The following is a 13,822-nucleotide window of genomic DNA, read 5'->3' as shown; positions in this document are numbered from 1 at the left end:
GAGTAGTTTAAAACTATGAATCAGTAAAGTGACTCTTACATCAACACTGGGATTATCTGTTGATATATAAAAATCATAATGCAGTTTCCTGTGTAGACCCATGTATTCAACATCTTTTAGAAAACTTACTCATATGTTTGTATCTGATGGCAAGTAAAAAAATGTAATTGTTAATAGTGTTTATTGGCTGTACACACACACAACTGGAAAATTCTTCCACGGTTTAGTATGCATTAAAACTGTTACAAAGCAATGTGTATTTAAATGGGATACACGTAACTGTTCAAACGCAATAACACAAGATCTATCTCTCACAACATTCACTCAAAACGTTATAAAGCAAGATAATATTCAATAGTTGATATGCTGTCGATCTGAGTTTGGAGAAAAGACATCTGAACTGCTATCCCATAGACATGTACATATTAACTAGACGCCTCATTGTCCGCTGGATCGTACGTCAACGCCGCCGCCATATTGGTGAGGGCAAAAGCCGACTACAAAGACATACGAGTGAATGGTGGAGCTGCCGTTTTCTGGATATAACACAACATCGTTTTCATTTCTCAACTAATTTCTATTTACGTGGAGTAACGTTAAACGTATTATAGACTTGAAAATGTATTTATTGTCATACGGAACTGTTAAAACTCAGGCTTGTCAAGCAATCATTTAGTCTTAAAAATTGTGTACACATCGCTAATGTGAAATAATTTAAGGTAGATTAGATGCACATTATCAGAACAGCTCGTGCACTTTAAAATCCTGGGAAAATTTTAAAAAATGCGTCTTTACTTTATGACTATATACTGCTATTTCATACTAATAATGCACGGGAGTGTTATTTGTTTTACTATGTCACATACATCATGTTTTACTGCTGTAACGGTTTTACCGGATTAATAAAAGAACATCTTTTATCTTTGAAAATGTCTAAAATTACAACAGAAAAAGCCATTTCCAGAGTGAAAAACATTCGTTTTTATTTAATACGTAAATTAAACTTGGATGTTTTGTTCGATGATTCAAATACATCTCAGAAACAATCTCTACATGTACGTGTTTTATTCTCGACTACTGCAACGTGGTTATTTATTCTGTTGCCTGTGTTGTCTTTAACATATCACTGAACATGATGCCATCTGGTATCTTACGAATAACAGGCACAAATAATGGATTTCACATTTCATTATGACAACCATTAACTTTAAAGTAGGCTATAACTATCGTGATATGATGCAACTGAAGTGGACTCTACGTACATCGTAAACCATTGAAATATGTTTAGAAATGTAAACGGAATTGTGCTTTTAATGCCGAAAACGCGCAGCTCTCCCATCGGGTTCAGTGGGCTTTTAGAGCACTGTTGCCCTCACTAATATGGCGGCGCCGTTGACGTATCGCAGCAGCGGAGCAAAGTGGCCAACGCGGCGTCTAGGTATTTATTATGGCTGTGTCCCAATTCGGGGGCTGCGTTCTTTGAAGTCTGCATTTTAAGAACGATTGCGTCACAGCAGCGCGACTGAAGGCTGGTAAGGCTGTCCCGATTCAAAGGTTGCTTCAAATGCAGCCCCAAAATGCGACCTGATTTCCGTGGGTTTTTAAGGATAGAACGAATGTATCCTTTACAGCCTCGGCTATCCCGAAATTCATTGCGGGCCTGTAACGGCTTGAAATTTTTAAATAATCATTCAAAACTTTAGTTAAATATAAGTATGTAATTCACAAAAACGGTCCATTTCAATGTTTTAATATTATATATGATGTTGTTCATTAACATCATTGGTGCATTATTGTGTTTTAAATTTGTAAGATTGGTTAATTTAATATACTGTTGGGCTGTTTTAATCTACATAAACATGTCATATTCTCTAAAATAAAATATCATTTTTCTGGCTCCGTATTTGTTAAAAAAAAAGTCAGGAACGTCTCTGCTGTGTCCTGCTGCTGTCGCCAGCAACATGAGCAGCAGGTGACGCAATTAGGAAATCCTCTCCGAGGCTGGTCCGTCTCATTTCAGTTCGGTTCTTGGACTTTTGAGGCTGTGTGCTTTGAAAAACAAGTCCTCGTTTTAAAGTCCGCAACCTAAGAAGGTTGTATCCCCCGAATTGGGACACAGTTTATGTCTATGTGCTATCCTGCCAACATCACGCCCTCAGCTACTGCTACCATGGTAACCGCAATTAGATCCACACAGCTGATCTGAAATACGTACTATCACAGCCCACCCTCACAAGAAATGCCAAACCATATTTAGATACTGTGGTGAGTTACTAGGCTTGTTCGAGTTGACTCATACTAGCCTGACACCGACTGGCGAGATCAGCCGGTTGCAGGCGGGGGAGGAGTGAAAAGACGGCCGTAAGGTCGGACGCTTCGTGCTTCCCGTAAAGAGCTGAACCTACAGCAGACCACGGGATATTTATTTCTTTATCACGGATTAAGTGAATATGATAGGAATACCTGTTTTTTGCATTAAGATCAGTACAAAAACATAAAATGTGATATAAAAATTAAAATATAATCGTAACCGAGTGTGTCAGAATAAACACGCAACACATAAACGTGAACATTCTGGCCAATGAGAGTAAGTGTGTCGTCATCAAGGCTTTCGCAGCCGCTTTTGAGCAACTGCAGCGCCTGACCTAAGCGGCTGGTCTTGTTTTGCTCTCGAGGTACTTTAATGGCACACGTGATCTTAAGCGGCCAATCAAAGTCGGACAAATTGTCTAACCAGAATGCATTGCTGTTGTCAGGCGGCTGCAGATTCTTGCGGGCGGCGCCGCATGAAGTCGAACAAGCCTACTGTTTGTGCGAAAGAAGTGAGCTGCTGAAAGATTAACGTTGTCTGTGTGTTCTTGTACAGATTTCGTCCGGTCTGGGTTTTATGTGAATGAATCGTTCTACTTAAAATAGGGAAATTGTAAAAAAATATTGTCATAGTTGTGTGAAAAAAAACGATTGCGACTGCGAGTGTCTGCAATCTTTCCTTTTAAGAGTTTTAGGAAAACCCCCAAACAGAATTCACATGAAAGTATATTTTTTCCTGGTTCTTTTCGTTATTTTATTGAATAACTATCATGAGCAAGACAAGTAGTGTAACGAGGTATATTAAACAAAAAATAAATTATAAATATTTTTTTGCTAGGGGAATAAGCAAAGTTATACAATCAGATATGTGCCTGTAGAATTCACATGAAAGTAGGTCCTCGATTTGAGTAGCCCCAGAGTGCAGGCTGGACGATGGGGCGGGGCAACACATTTGGAAGGAGCGACACGTGTCGCCCCGCCCACTTCACCTTTCAATAGGCTTGTTCGACTTGATGCGGCGCCGCAAGATCCGACAGGCTAATGACATCAAAGTACCGCGAGAGCGATTCGATAGCAAACTTTTAATGGTTTTTCGAATTGCTCTCGCGGTACTTTGATGTCATTCGCCTGTCGGATGTTTCGGCGCCGCATCAAGTCGAACAAGCCTATTGGTTCATGATCAGGAGCTTATTGGTGTAGAGAAGTGTGACGCTATTACAGCTTACTGGTTTAGAGAAGCCAGATAACTTTGATGACAGTACAAGGAGAGTAAAAATTGTTTCTATTTATTTAACTTTATATTTTAACGTTTAGCATGATGTTCGAGAATTTTCATTGCGTGACAGGAGGGCAGCAAGGCAACAGCTTTCGCACGCAGCTCATACCACAGCGTCTCAGCTCATACCACAGTGTCTCTTAACCTATAAAATTAAAATGTTCATTGTTTTTTCCACTTTAGAAAATGTCAACTACCGACTAACCGTATCTCCAACAAACACGAAGAAGCACCACACCATTTAAACCAGAGAAGAATATGTTTTTATCTATTCAACTGTGCCCGTTTTGTAATTTTACAAACAGTGTCTCATGTGGTACAGATCCATATGCGTAGATGAAATTTGGAAACTGTACAAATAAAACGCGGGTTTTGTAGCCTGTTTGGAAATAACACATCTGTAAAAGACGGAGAAAACATCACCTTCTTTAACATTTTACACCCGTTTTTTTGTTCACGTTTTTTCACATTACTCCTATTTAAGGCAAGGACATTACATTTATTGACAACACTGTGACAGTATGCTGTGTCTATTAATAATATGCGTTGTTATAAAACCGTAAACCATTTACATTTTTTACATTTTGTTCTGCATCTATTTATTTGTGTTTCATAACTTACAGTAGGCTATTGAGCCAAAAACTGAAGTTTGGCTAGACACAGAAGCAGAAGTTGCTGTCAAATGCAGATTCCTAGATGGAGAACATATGAAGAGTTTGGAAGTCCGTTTTTAAATGTAAAAAATCATGTTTTTTTTGTGCATTCCAATTAATATCAATCAAACTGCAGTTGGTTTGTTTTGATTTAAGCCATACTAACTCAAAAAATACAGCTAACTAACACAATAAAAACATGATAACATAATAAAAAAACATTTTATGCATGATTTAAAAAAAATTTAAACGGAGATATATACACTGCTTAAACTTTAAACTTCATATAGCCTATACACACTGCTCTAGTATCACTTTCGTTGCGGTAGCTCGTTGATATAACCAGATCACTGTTTGTGTTCGTGCGTATGGATTTCTTTTATGTTTGCTAACCCAAACTTTGCTTTATTGTTCACATTTCTACTAAATGGAACTTTCCGTATAGTATTGTTATTATGTTGTTTATTGTCGCTGATGTCTAATTCTTCGTTTCAACCCGTCCAAATCGTCCAAAGTTGTCTAAACCAATAAGCTGTTCCTAATCAAATGAAAGTTGAAGTTGGCTGGGCGACACATGTAGTTCCGCCTAATGTGTCGTACCGCCCCTCGTCCAAACTGCACTCTGGGGTACTTGCTCGATATTGCGTTTACTTTCGTTACGTCATAGAGGGGCGGGTCAGGTTTTACACATATAACCAATCACACACTAGTACAGGTAACAGAGGATAACACGGAAGGGCGTTTAGTTTCAACCTTCTGGGTTATCTTGACGGAAGAGTAGCAAGGTTTTTTCAGGGCCTAGTAAATACACATCTCTTTCAAAGTGTTATTAACCTATTTTAAAATAAAAAAAAGAAACTCTTATCTAGGATTAAGCGTGTTCCGAGTTTCAGAGTGGATATGTTGACCTTCGCCTTTGTGTTCCTCTCAATTGCAGCCACAGGTAAGCTAGCGTTACATGTTTTCAACGTGTTCGGACATTTTATATATTTCTTTTTATTTTATTATTCAAAGTTGTTTATGCGTTTTAAGTGTGATTTAATCGATAGACATGCTGACCTTGAAAGTTGTCTGTTGTTTACTTAAGTATTTGTCATTCTGTGTATTTTTAAAAGTAAAATATTATTGATTTGTTATTGCTTATTGGATTAATCCTCCTCTTTGTAAAATGTAATACAAGGACCAAATGGTGTACCATTGTGCACATTTATATTTAAACAAATTTGTTGTCCATTCCGCAACAAATCGTTTTTTGAATCGATTCTTTTAAGTGAATGTTTTGGAATCTATTCACTCGTTGAAAATGGATTATGTGAACACATCGGCGAAATGACTCGTTCTTTGAATCTATTCAATTGAGATGTTACTTGCTTAGTTACGAGATTGGCATCTAGCAACGTAGATTTTGTGAGTAATAACAGTAAAAATTGCGTTTTAGAATCGACGTCGAGCGTCGACTTATGTTTGGTTAAACGTGAACGAGATGTTACACGCCTCTGTGGTATCACCTTGGGAACCTGTATTTCCACGTTTGCCCATCCCCCATCCGAAACCCGAGCGCAACCAGGAAGCACACTTAACAATTGTTTATTTTAGTAGACTAAAAACTCTAGGATTATTGTTATAGAGCATGCAACAATCTCAGTCACTTGGAATATTATTAGACTCGAATCTCTATTGTAGCTATACTCATGGCCACATCTCACGCTGCCCGACAAACAGATGGAGGTGCGTCATGTGTCATTCAGTGTATTTGAGTATCGTGTTTGCTTATCGGTCATCCTTAAATTCACACATGAAAACACTTTCAGAATGACAGAAAATGTTCATCGCTAATAACTTGATGTTAGAAGGAAGCAACAGACATGAATTATATTAATAAAGCATATGGATTGTGCTACATGAAATATGACAACAGCAATGTTTACATCCATGGCTTTTTTTGCGAAAGAAGGTTTAGCGCTTCAAAATGTTTCGCGATATAGCTGATGGAAATGCCATTTGTCGATAAAATTCCTCAAATGTCGACACAATCTTTTTTCCATTTATTTTTAGCATCAAATACATTTCGATAAATCAAATATCGCAAAATTTGTTTGGAAACAATTTTTGTAGAGAAAAAGGGTCTTTAAAGTAATAAATGTGGTGTCACATGACATAATTAGCCTATACACGCAGCATCTGCTTTCGTGATGTTGCTCTCCTTAAAGCACTGATTCTCTGTAAAAGGTGCCTTGCGGGTGTGGATGAGAAAAATAATGTCTTGGAAATTTGGAGCTCAACAAAAATTAGTGGCACTGAAATTCCAACGCTGAAAAAAGAAAGGTAAAATAAAATATGTGAATAAGTAAATGTATTGTCATAAAATCGTGAGTCTGTTTTGATTTCATGATCAGAGGCATGTTGGCTATGGTGACGCATGAAAAATCACAAACATGACGCCTGTAAATAAAAATGTTGTAAGTGCAATTTATTAATAAAGAATTTTATCTCAAACAATTTAGGAAAATAAAGTGGTTGACTCCAAAAGCTCTAATAGAATTTTAGAAATGTTATGTGAGAATAAGCCTCAGTTAAGACGTGTCCAAACTTGCGCTCTGTCAAATAAGTCCCGTCAGAGGAGCTGCTCCACTTCAGCGTCTTCGTCTTATTTAATAACATTATGTGAAAATGAAGTTTTCATGTTTGTAGTATTTAGTTATTAATATTTTAAATTAACTTTTATTTTTAGATTCATAGTTATGTTAATTGTAGTTAAAGTTTTAGCAAATTTGGTGTTTGCTTTTGTCATTTTATAAGTTATTTGTTTATTTTTTATGTTGCTATATAAGATTAATTAATTTTTATTAGTTCTATTTTAGTTTGTTTATTTTTATAATTTTAGTGCTTTAAACTTATTTCAGTTCATTTTTGAGGCAACATTTAATTTTTTTCATTAAGTTTTTCTAATAAACAGAATTAACAGAAACGTTTTCAAAATTAAACATTTTAGTAAACTAAAATAACCTGCGAATTTGGATTTTCTCATTACTCTGTACATTTTAAAAACATTTGGGTTGCAAAAGGCCTATGAATTTGCGATATAAGCAAAATTAGGTATGGAAACGCCTGAAGGGCAGAATTTTTAGCGCTATAACAAAACCTAAGCGAAAATGCATTTTTTTTTAAGGTGTGATGTCATTACGCACACCATTTTATAACTGGACTGAAACAGGCGGAGACAGCACATTTCGCAAACATTTTTGGCGCACATTTGCTTTGTAGATAACAAAACAGCGCAAAAACTGGATGGAAACATGGCTATTAACTACATATTATTGTTTATAAATTCCTTGACACTAATTTAGGGAACATTGGCCACAGTCGCTTTTCATGTAATTACATATGCAGCGTCCGCTTCCAAGAACGATTCACCAGTGTCACAATGCCCTCAGGGCAAGTTGGTTTATTTTATAACAGAACATGATTTTGTTTTGAAATAATCCTATAAATGCAATATGTTTTTCTCTTAAGTAACTAGCATGTTTAGTGTGACTGTTCGAATACTAAGTCTAAACCCATTTTTATTGCTTTAGATTAAATCTTTATGCATGTATGTTTTCTAATCCTTTCTCATGACTATTTTTTATATGATTTAAAAATCTGGTCTCTGAAGCAACAAAACAATACAGTATAAACTTGTGTGTGTGTGTATGTGTGTGTTCATGTTTGTATGTCCCGGTGGGGACCTAAACCTGAATGCACACCAACACATGGGGACTCGTGTCACCCGTGGGGACCAAAATTGAGGTCCCCATGGGCAAAAAAGCTAATCAATTGTACAGAACAATATTTTTTTTAAATCTAAAAATGCAAAAAGTTTTCTATGATCTTTAGGGTTAGGGATAGGGGATAGAATATACAGTTTGTACAGTACAAAAAACATTACGCCTATGGACTGTCCCCACGGAGATGGTAAACCAGACATGTGTGTGTATATTTGTATAATGTGTATGTTAGTGTTTATTTGTGACAACATAAGTAGTTTGGTGTGTTACTGATCCAAGTTTCATTTTTTTTCTTTCTACAGGCTTGTGTGAGTTTTGGGTTGATGTTGGTAATCCTGCACTAAAGGTGAAAGAGAATGAAGGCAAGTTGCTGTTTTTAGTCTTTGTGTAATTGCAGAGCCAAATGGAAATGATGTATGAAAGAATGTGGCTTTCTTAGTTTTTGGCTTCAAGAATAGTCCTTTTTGTTTTAGAAAATGATGATGAATCTGAAATCTTGTTGTACTAGAGAACCTTTTTTATGGGCAACAAGTCTGTTTTAGATGATCTCCACTCAATGATGATTGTATGTGTTGATAAGGAAAAACTAAAGGGTTACAAATCAGATTCAGCCTACTAACTGTGTTTTATTTCAGGGGTGGACATGAAATGTAAATACTCTGCTACGTTTGGATCATCCCCCAGAATAGAATGGAAGTTCAAAGATATTAAAGGCTCTCAGTCATTCGTCTACTTTGATGGCAAGCCGATTGGTAAGAATTGGAAATGTACAGCGGTGATTAGCTCTTATCTGGTTTATTATTGTGTCCTTCCAATGATATGCGATGTACATCTTTTTTATTTCATTAGATAAATACGAAGGTCGTATCACTGTGTATGATGAAGGACTGAGGCTTAACAAGGTGACTCGAGCAGACACAGGAGACTATGACTGTGAGGTGTTTGGCAACAATGGGTATGCTGAGAAAACCATCAAGCTTACTGTTCTTGGTAAATTTGAATCATAAACTTTCTTGCTTCCAGTTAGTGTTTGATGCTTGCACACGCAAAAAAAGTGTTATGGCTCTTATATTATTGGAAAACATTTTAGATAGTATTGCAGCTTTAAGGATGACTTTATTTAGATGGATTAGTGTATGTGTGAATTAGGCAAAGCGTTTTCATGATGTTAGGCTGCAGAATTTATGTTTTTGAATAATTTATGCATGAGACACCAAGCAGCCTCGTAAATTCCCTTTGTTCTTTGCAGTGCCTCCTAGCAAGCCTGTATCCAGAATTCCTTCATCAGTGACAACTGGAAGTAATGCCCTGCTGACCTGTGTCGATCTGGTCGGCTCCCCCCCACCCACCTATAAATGGTACAAAAACGGTTCTCCTCTCCCAGAGGATCCAAGCAAATTCCCCAATTTTAAGAACCTCACATACAAGATGAACACGTTCAATGGTAACCTGGTGAGTAAGTGGAATGTTTCTGGAACAACATAATCAAAACTTTGTCAATTTAAGAATGTAACTGGTCTATTAACATCAGTTAGATTGAAACAGTTTTGTGCATTTAGTGTTAGAGATTGTACTACATTGTTCTTTGTAATGTTTTTATTTTTATTTTTTATCTGATTTTCAGGTGAATTTTGTCAGGTAAATTGTTAAATGCTTTGTTTTTGTATCTGATCAGGAGTTCCCAAGTGCATCTAAGATGGATATTGGTTCATATTACTGTGAGGCTGTTAATAGTGAAGGTGCTATGCGTGGTGATACAGTACAAATGGATGTCCGTAAGTAACGCTGTTCAGAAAGGGCACAAATAAGGATCTTACTATAAATAATTAAATCTCTAAATGAATATTGTTTATCTAAATCAACTACTCGGGCCTATAAACAGCTGTCTGTCATTTGTCTAATGGATGTTTTTGTTTTGTTATTTTTATATTAGGTGATGTAAATGTTGGTGGCATTGTTGCTGGTGTTATTGTGGCTTTGCTTGCAGTAGGGTTGCTCCTCTTTGGACTCTGGTATGCCAACAAAAAAGGATATCTACCAAGTAAGTTGTGTGCGTGCGAGAGAGCGAGAACATTTTAAAATATTTATCGAAACAGATCTGACTCATTTGTGTTTTTTCATTGTCTTTACAGAAGTGGCTGAAAGGTAAGACGTTTTGTTTATTTGGCACACATTTACACTACTTGTCCCAAAATGGTCTGGTTATTCCAGCAATGTCTCTGATGATAAATAAAATACTTTGCCATGCAATTACATAATTTTGTGTTTTCAGTGTTTTTTTTATTGGTAATTTTTGTGCACATAGCATGGTCAATACACAAATGGTTTACTCAGTTTAGGGTGAAAAATCAAGGCCCAGGCTTAAATCCCACTGAACATATTTTATCAATTGGAATGTCATTGTATGGTTTAGCATCAAAAGTAAAACTGGTAAATAAAATTCAGTGTCACGCAGTTCACTGTCAGATTCATAAACTTAGTTATACATTTTATAAAATGTAATGATATAAATTCTTTCTCACAGCAAGCCGAAAACAGCTGTCTATACACAGCCACGAACAGAAGATGTGGATGATGGGGATGTAAGTACATCTTTAAATTCTCTTACATAAACTATAGAATTAATTAATTTCATAAAATAATCTCACAAGATATGTGTATTTAATCTACTCTTGCATTCTAATGTACCATTAGAATAGTGGTGCTGGTACAAATGTCACATTTATTTAGTAATTATTTTGTTCTGTTTTAGGGGGAATTCAGACAGAAATCATCATTTGTTGTGTAGCCTTGACTACTCTTGTTGGAGCATGAAGATTTATTGCTTAGATCAAGATTTTTTGCTTAGGATATTTGGATGTAATTTTCAACTCTGCCTACTACACTGGTTGACCTAAAATATCCAAAAGCCAAAAGCTGGGTAAATGTGTGTAAGAGTTAGCACAAACTTGCAAACTTGCAGTATCTGAACCGTGTTTTCCAGAAGTTGAAGAGAAGTGATAAAGATAATTTATTGAAGTATGATAATGTGTTTAGACCTAAAATATGCTTAAAGGATTCATTGGCTACCAATTAATAATGTAATTCGTTTTTATTATATGCTGTTCAGTTTTGTATGGATTTAGGTGTGTGAGCCCAAGTCTATTTTACATGACAAGGCCGTTTCCCGAAACCAAAAAGAAGGAACTGCAAATAATCCCCATTTCCCTTCAAATAAGCGTGCTGTACTTTATATGATTTGTTGTTTGTTTACTTTCCTGGTAGTATTTTCAGGAATGCCTGTGTGTTTGTGTGTGTATATTTTTAAAATGTTTTATACTTATTGCTTGAAATGTAAATACTCTCCTTTTTAATGGGATTTTAGATATAGCTTCACTGAACAGAGATGCCTTTCTACTGTAAATTGCTCTTCTGAGAACAAATACATCACATTGATAGAATGTTTTCTACTTGTTTGATTGTAGTTTTAATGTATGACTTGATCCTATTCTTCAAATAAATGAAAACAACTGAAATGATTCAAGCGATATAAATGTTGACTACTTTTTATCAGACACGGTTGGAATCTGAGAAGATTCCAGCTATGCAGATGTCTCTGTAGTTCAACAGGTGGATTGATCAGAAGCACCTTTGCTTGGATACACGTTTAAAGTTTACTTGTCATGTGTACAGGTCCGTGACTAAATGTAGCCTACATTGAAATGCTTGTAAGGCAAAGTAAAACAAATGTAAAGATAATACAAATACAGTATAATACTTACAGTAAAAGTTAACATTATTAATGTATACAGATATGTTGGTTTGTGGAATATTTACAATAATGTGTTTGCTCAAATACCACGTAGCCTACCTGCACTTTCAAAGTATGCAGGTGTAGGAGACCTGTCAGTGTGTGAAAGTTGTAAGTTACATCTGTCAACTTTTCATCAAAATCTGTTTCTCTGTTAAAGGGGTATGGAAGCCCATTAACGCCACGTGATAAAAAAATCAGGCTCTAAAAAGTCAAAATGATGAGATAAAAAGTCAAAATGATGACTTAACGTGCACATGCGCAGTGCAGCCAGGACACCGCACGCTGGTGACATCCGCTGGTTAGAATGGTGTAAATGCAACTCAGTGGTTTTACAAACCAAGTGCGATTGGTTATATATATATTTTAGTTATTTGTTTTCAGTTTTCAGTATTTTTTTTAAGCTTCCAGTGCAGACATCCAAATACATCAGCAGACACATAATAATAAAACAAAGTACAAAATATAAATAAAACACAACCGTAAATAGACAGTTGTACAGAAGTAATATACTATGTAAAATAGATTGGAAATTTGTGAATATTCAAATTTATTAAAAGCTATATGTCCAGATGCTCTAGTACTCCTTCTGAAGCACCGGCCAGAGGGCAACAGTTCAAAGATGTTGTGTCCAGGGTGTATCAAGTCTGTAATGATTGCACTTTACAAGAGTGGGAAAGAAAGCACCAATGATCTTTTCAGCAATCTGGACTATCCGTTCTTGTCCACTTGTGATCAACTGAGTAGCCGAGGCAAACCTGACAGGGATTAAAGCACACAGAACAACCTTTGTTGGGCCCTATGTGGGTCTCCCACTTCAGGTCCTTTGAGATGGTGGAGCCCAGGAACCTGAAGGACTCCACAGCCAAACAATTACAAAATATTGTGTGTTTTGGGCCACATTCAATGTACAATGTATATGTAATCCTTTCAACAAAAGATCTATGAGCTACTGAAAAGTATTTCACTGGTTCCTATCTACCAGATAACATGCCTGCTGAAGCCAACAAACTACCAGTAAAAACCCAGAGAGGTTTCTATTGTGAAACATGCAGTAATAGTAATATCATAGATTTGTGAAGCCATCTCTTAAATGCATAATTTTTGATGTATGATTTTGGAGGGCAAAAAATAGACTGCTGTTTAAAAGTTCTAAAACACTTGAATGTTTGACTGAAATGTTTCTCATGGTCTTAAAATCTTTTAATCTGAAGATGTATGTTTAAATGTTTGAAATGACTTTAGTAGACAAAAATATAATCGTGGCAACATATTAATTTATTTTATTTGACGGCAAAAATTGAGGACCAAATAAAAAAAGCAGCCAAGAAATGAATAGATGAAATTTCTGCCAATACTATTGAAAAATCTTCCTACAAGGTGAAATTTCAAGAAGCTGCTCGATCATGCCAAGAGTACAATTTTGGAAAGGGTGGTTACTTTGAATATGCTATATATTCTTTAGTCCTGCATATAGTTTTGATTTATTCTGGATGCTTTTAAACATAATTCCTAGATAAAGTTACGATGAGTACTATAATTCTAAAATGTGGCCTGTCAATTTGTAGTATTTTAGTAATTTTTCAGTTTGATGAGGCTTCTAAAATGGGACTTCGGATCAGTTCAAAACAAATGAATCAGGTTGCTTGTTTCAGCCTAATTAAATAAAATAAAAAATGTACAGTTATTTATATTTACACCGTATTAAGCAACGGATGTCGCAAGCGTGCAGTGTCTTGACTGCACTGCGCATGTTAAATCATAATTTCAATTTTTTATGCCATAATTACGATTTTCAATCTCATAATTTCTTTTTTTTAATCTCATAATTATAATTTTCAATCTCATAATTTTGATTTTTTTATCTAATAATTTTGATTTTCAATCTCATAATTATAACTTTCAATCTCATAATTATGATTTTTTATCTCATAATTATGATTTTTTATCTCATAATTTCGATTTTTGTATCTCATAATTTTGACTTTTTATCTCATAATTTTGACTTTTTATCTCATAATTATGA

At 35.5% G+C, this 13,822-nt stretch overlaps 1 protein-coding gene across 1 annotated transcript; it reads left to right on the top strand.

Moving 5' to 3' along the window:
- The first annotated feature begins 4,947 nt into the window (after positions 1-4,947).
- On the top strand, positions 4,948-11,525 carry f11r.1 (F11 receptor, tandem duplicate 1). The gene is made up of 10 exons (XM_057348984.1): positions 4,948-5,182; positions 8,309-8,368; positions 8,642-8,758; positions 8,856-8,996; positions 9,256-9,458; positions 9,682-9,781; positions 9,940-10,047; positions 10,139-10,151; positions 10,531-10,588; positions 10,759-11,525. Exons 1-10 carry the CDS (start codon positions 5,140-5,142, stop codon positions 10,792-10,794), a joined length of 879 nt encoding a protein of 292 aa, XP_057204967.1. The 5' UTR covers positions 4,948-5,139; the 3' UTR covers positions 10,795-11,525.
- The last annotated feature ends 2,297 nt before the right edge of the window (positions 11,526-13,822 follow it).

The sequence above is a fragment of the Triplophysa rosa genome, linkage group LG2, assembly GCF_024868665.1.
Source record: "Triplophysa rosa linkage group LG2, Trosa_1v2, whole genome shotgun sequence".
NCBI lineage: Eukaryota > Metazoa > Chordata > Actinopteri > Cypriniformes > Nemacheilidae > Triplophysa > Triplophysa rosa.
The sequence above is the reverse complement of the archived record's forward strand: the minus strand, read 5'-3'. Positions and strand labels throughout refer to the sequence as shown.

Bases quoted from the DNA above. Each gene is read 5' to 3' on its own strand.
- f11r.1 (XM_057348984.1), top strand. From the start codon at position 5,140: ATGTTGACCTTCGCCTTTGTGTTCCTCTCAATTGCAGCCACAG. The intron at 5,183-8,308 runs GTAAGCTAGCGT...TTCTTTCTACAG, and splicing joins CCTCTCAATTGCAGCCACAG to GCTTGTGTGAGTTTTGGGTT. The intron at 9,459-9,681 runs GTGAGTAAGTGG...GTATCTGATCAG, and splicing joins ACACGTTCAATGGTAACCTG to GAGTTCCCAAGTGCATCTAA.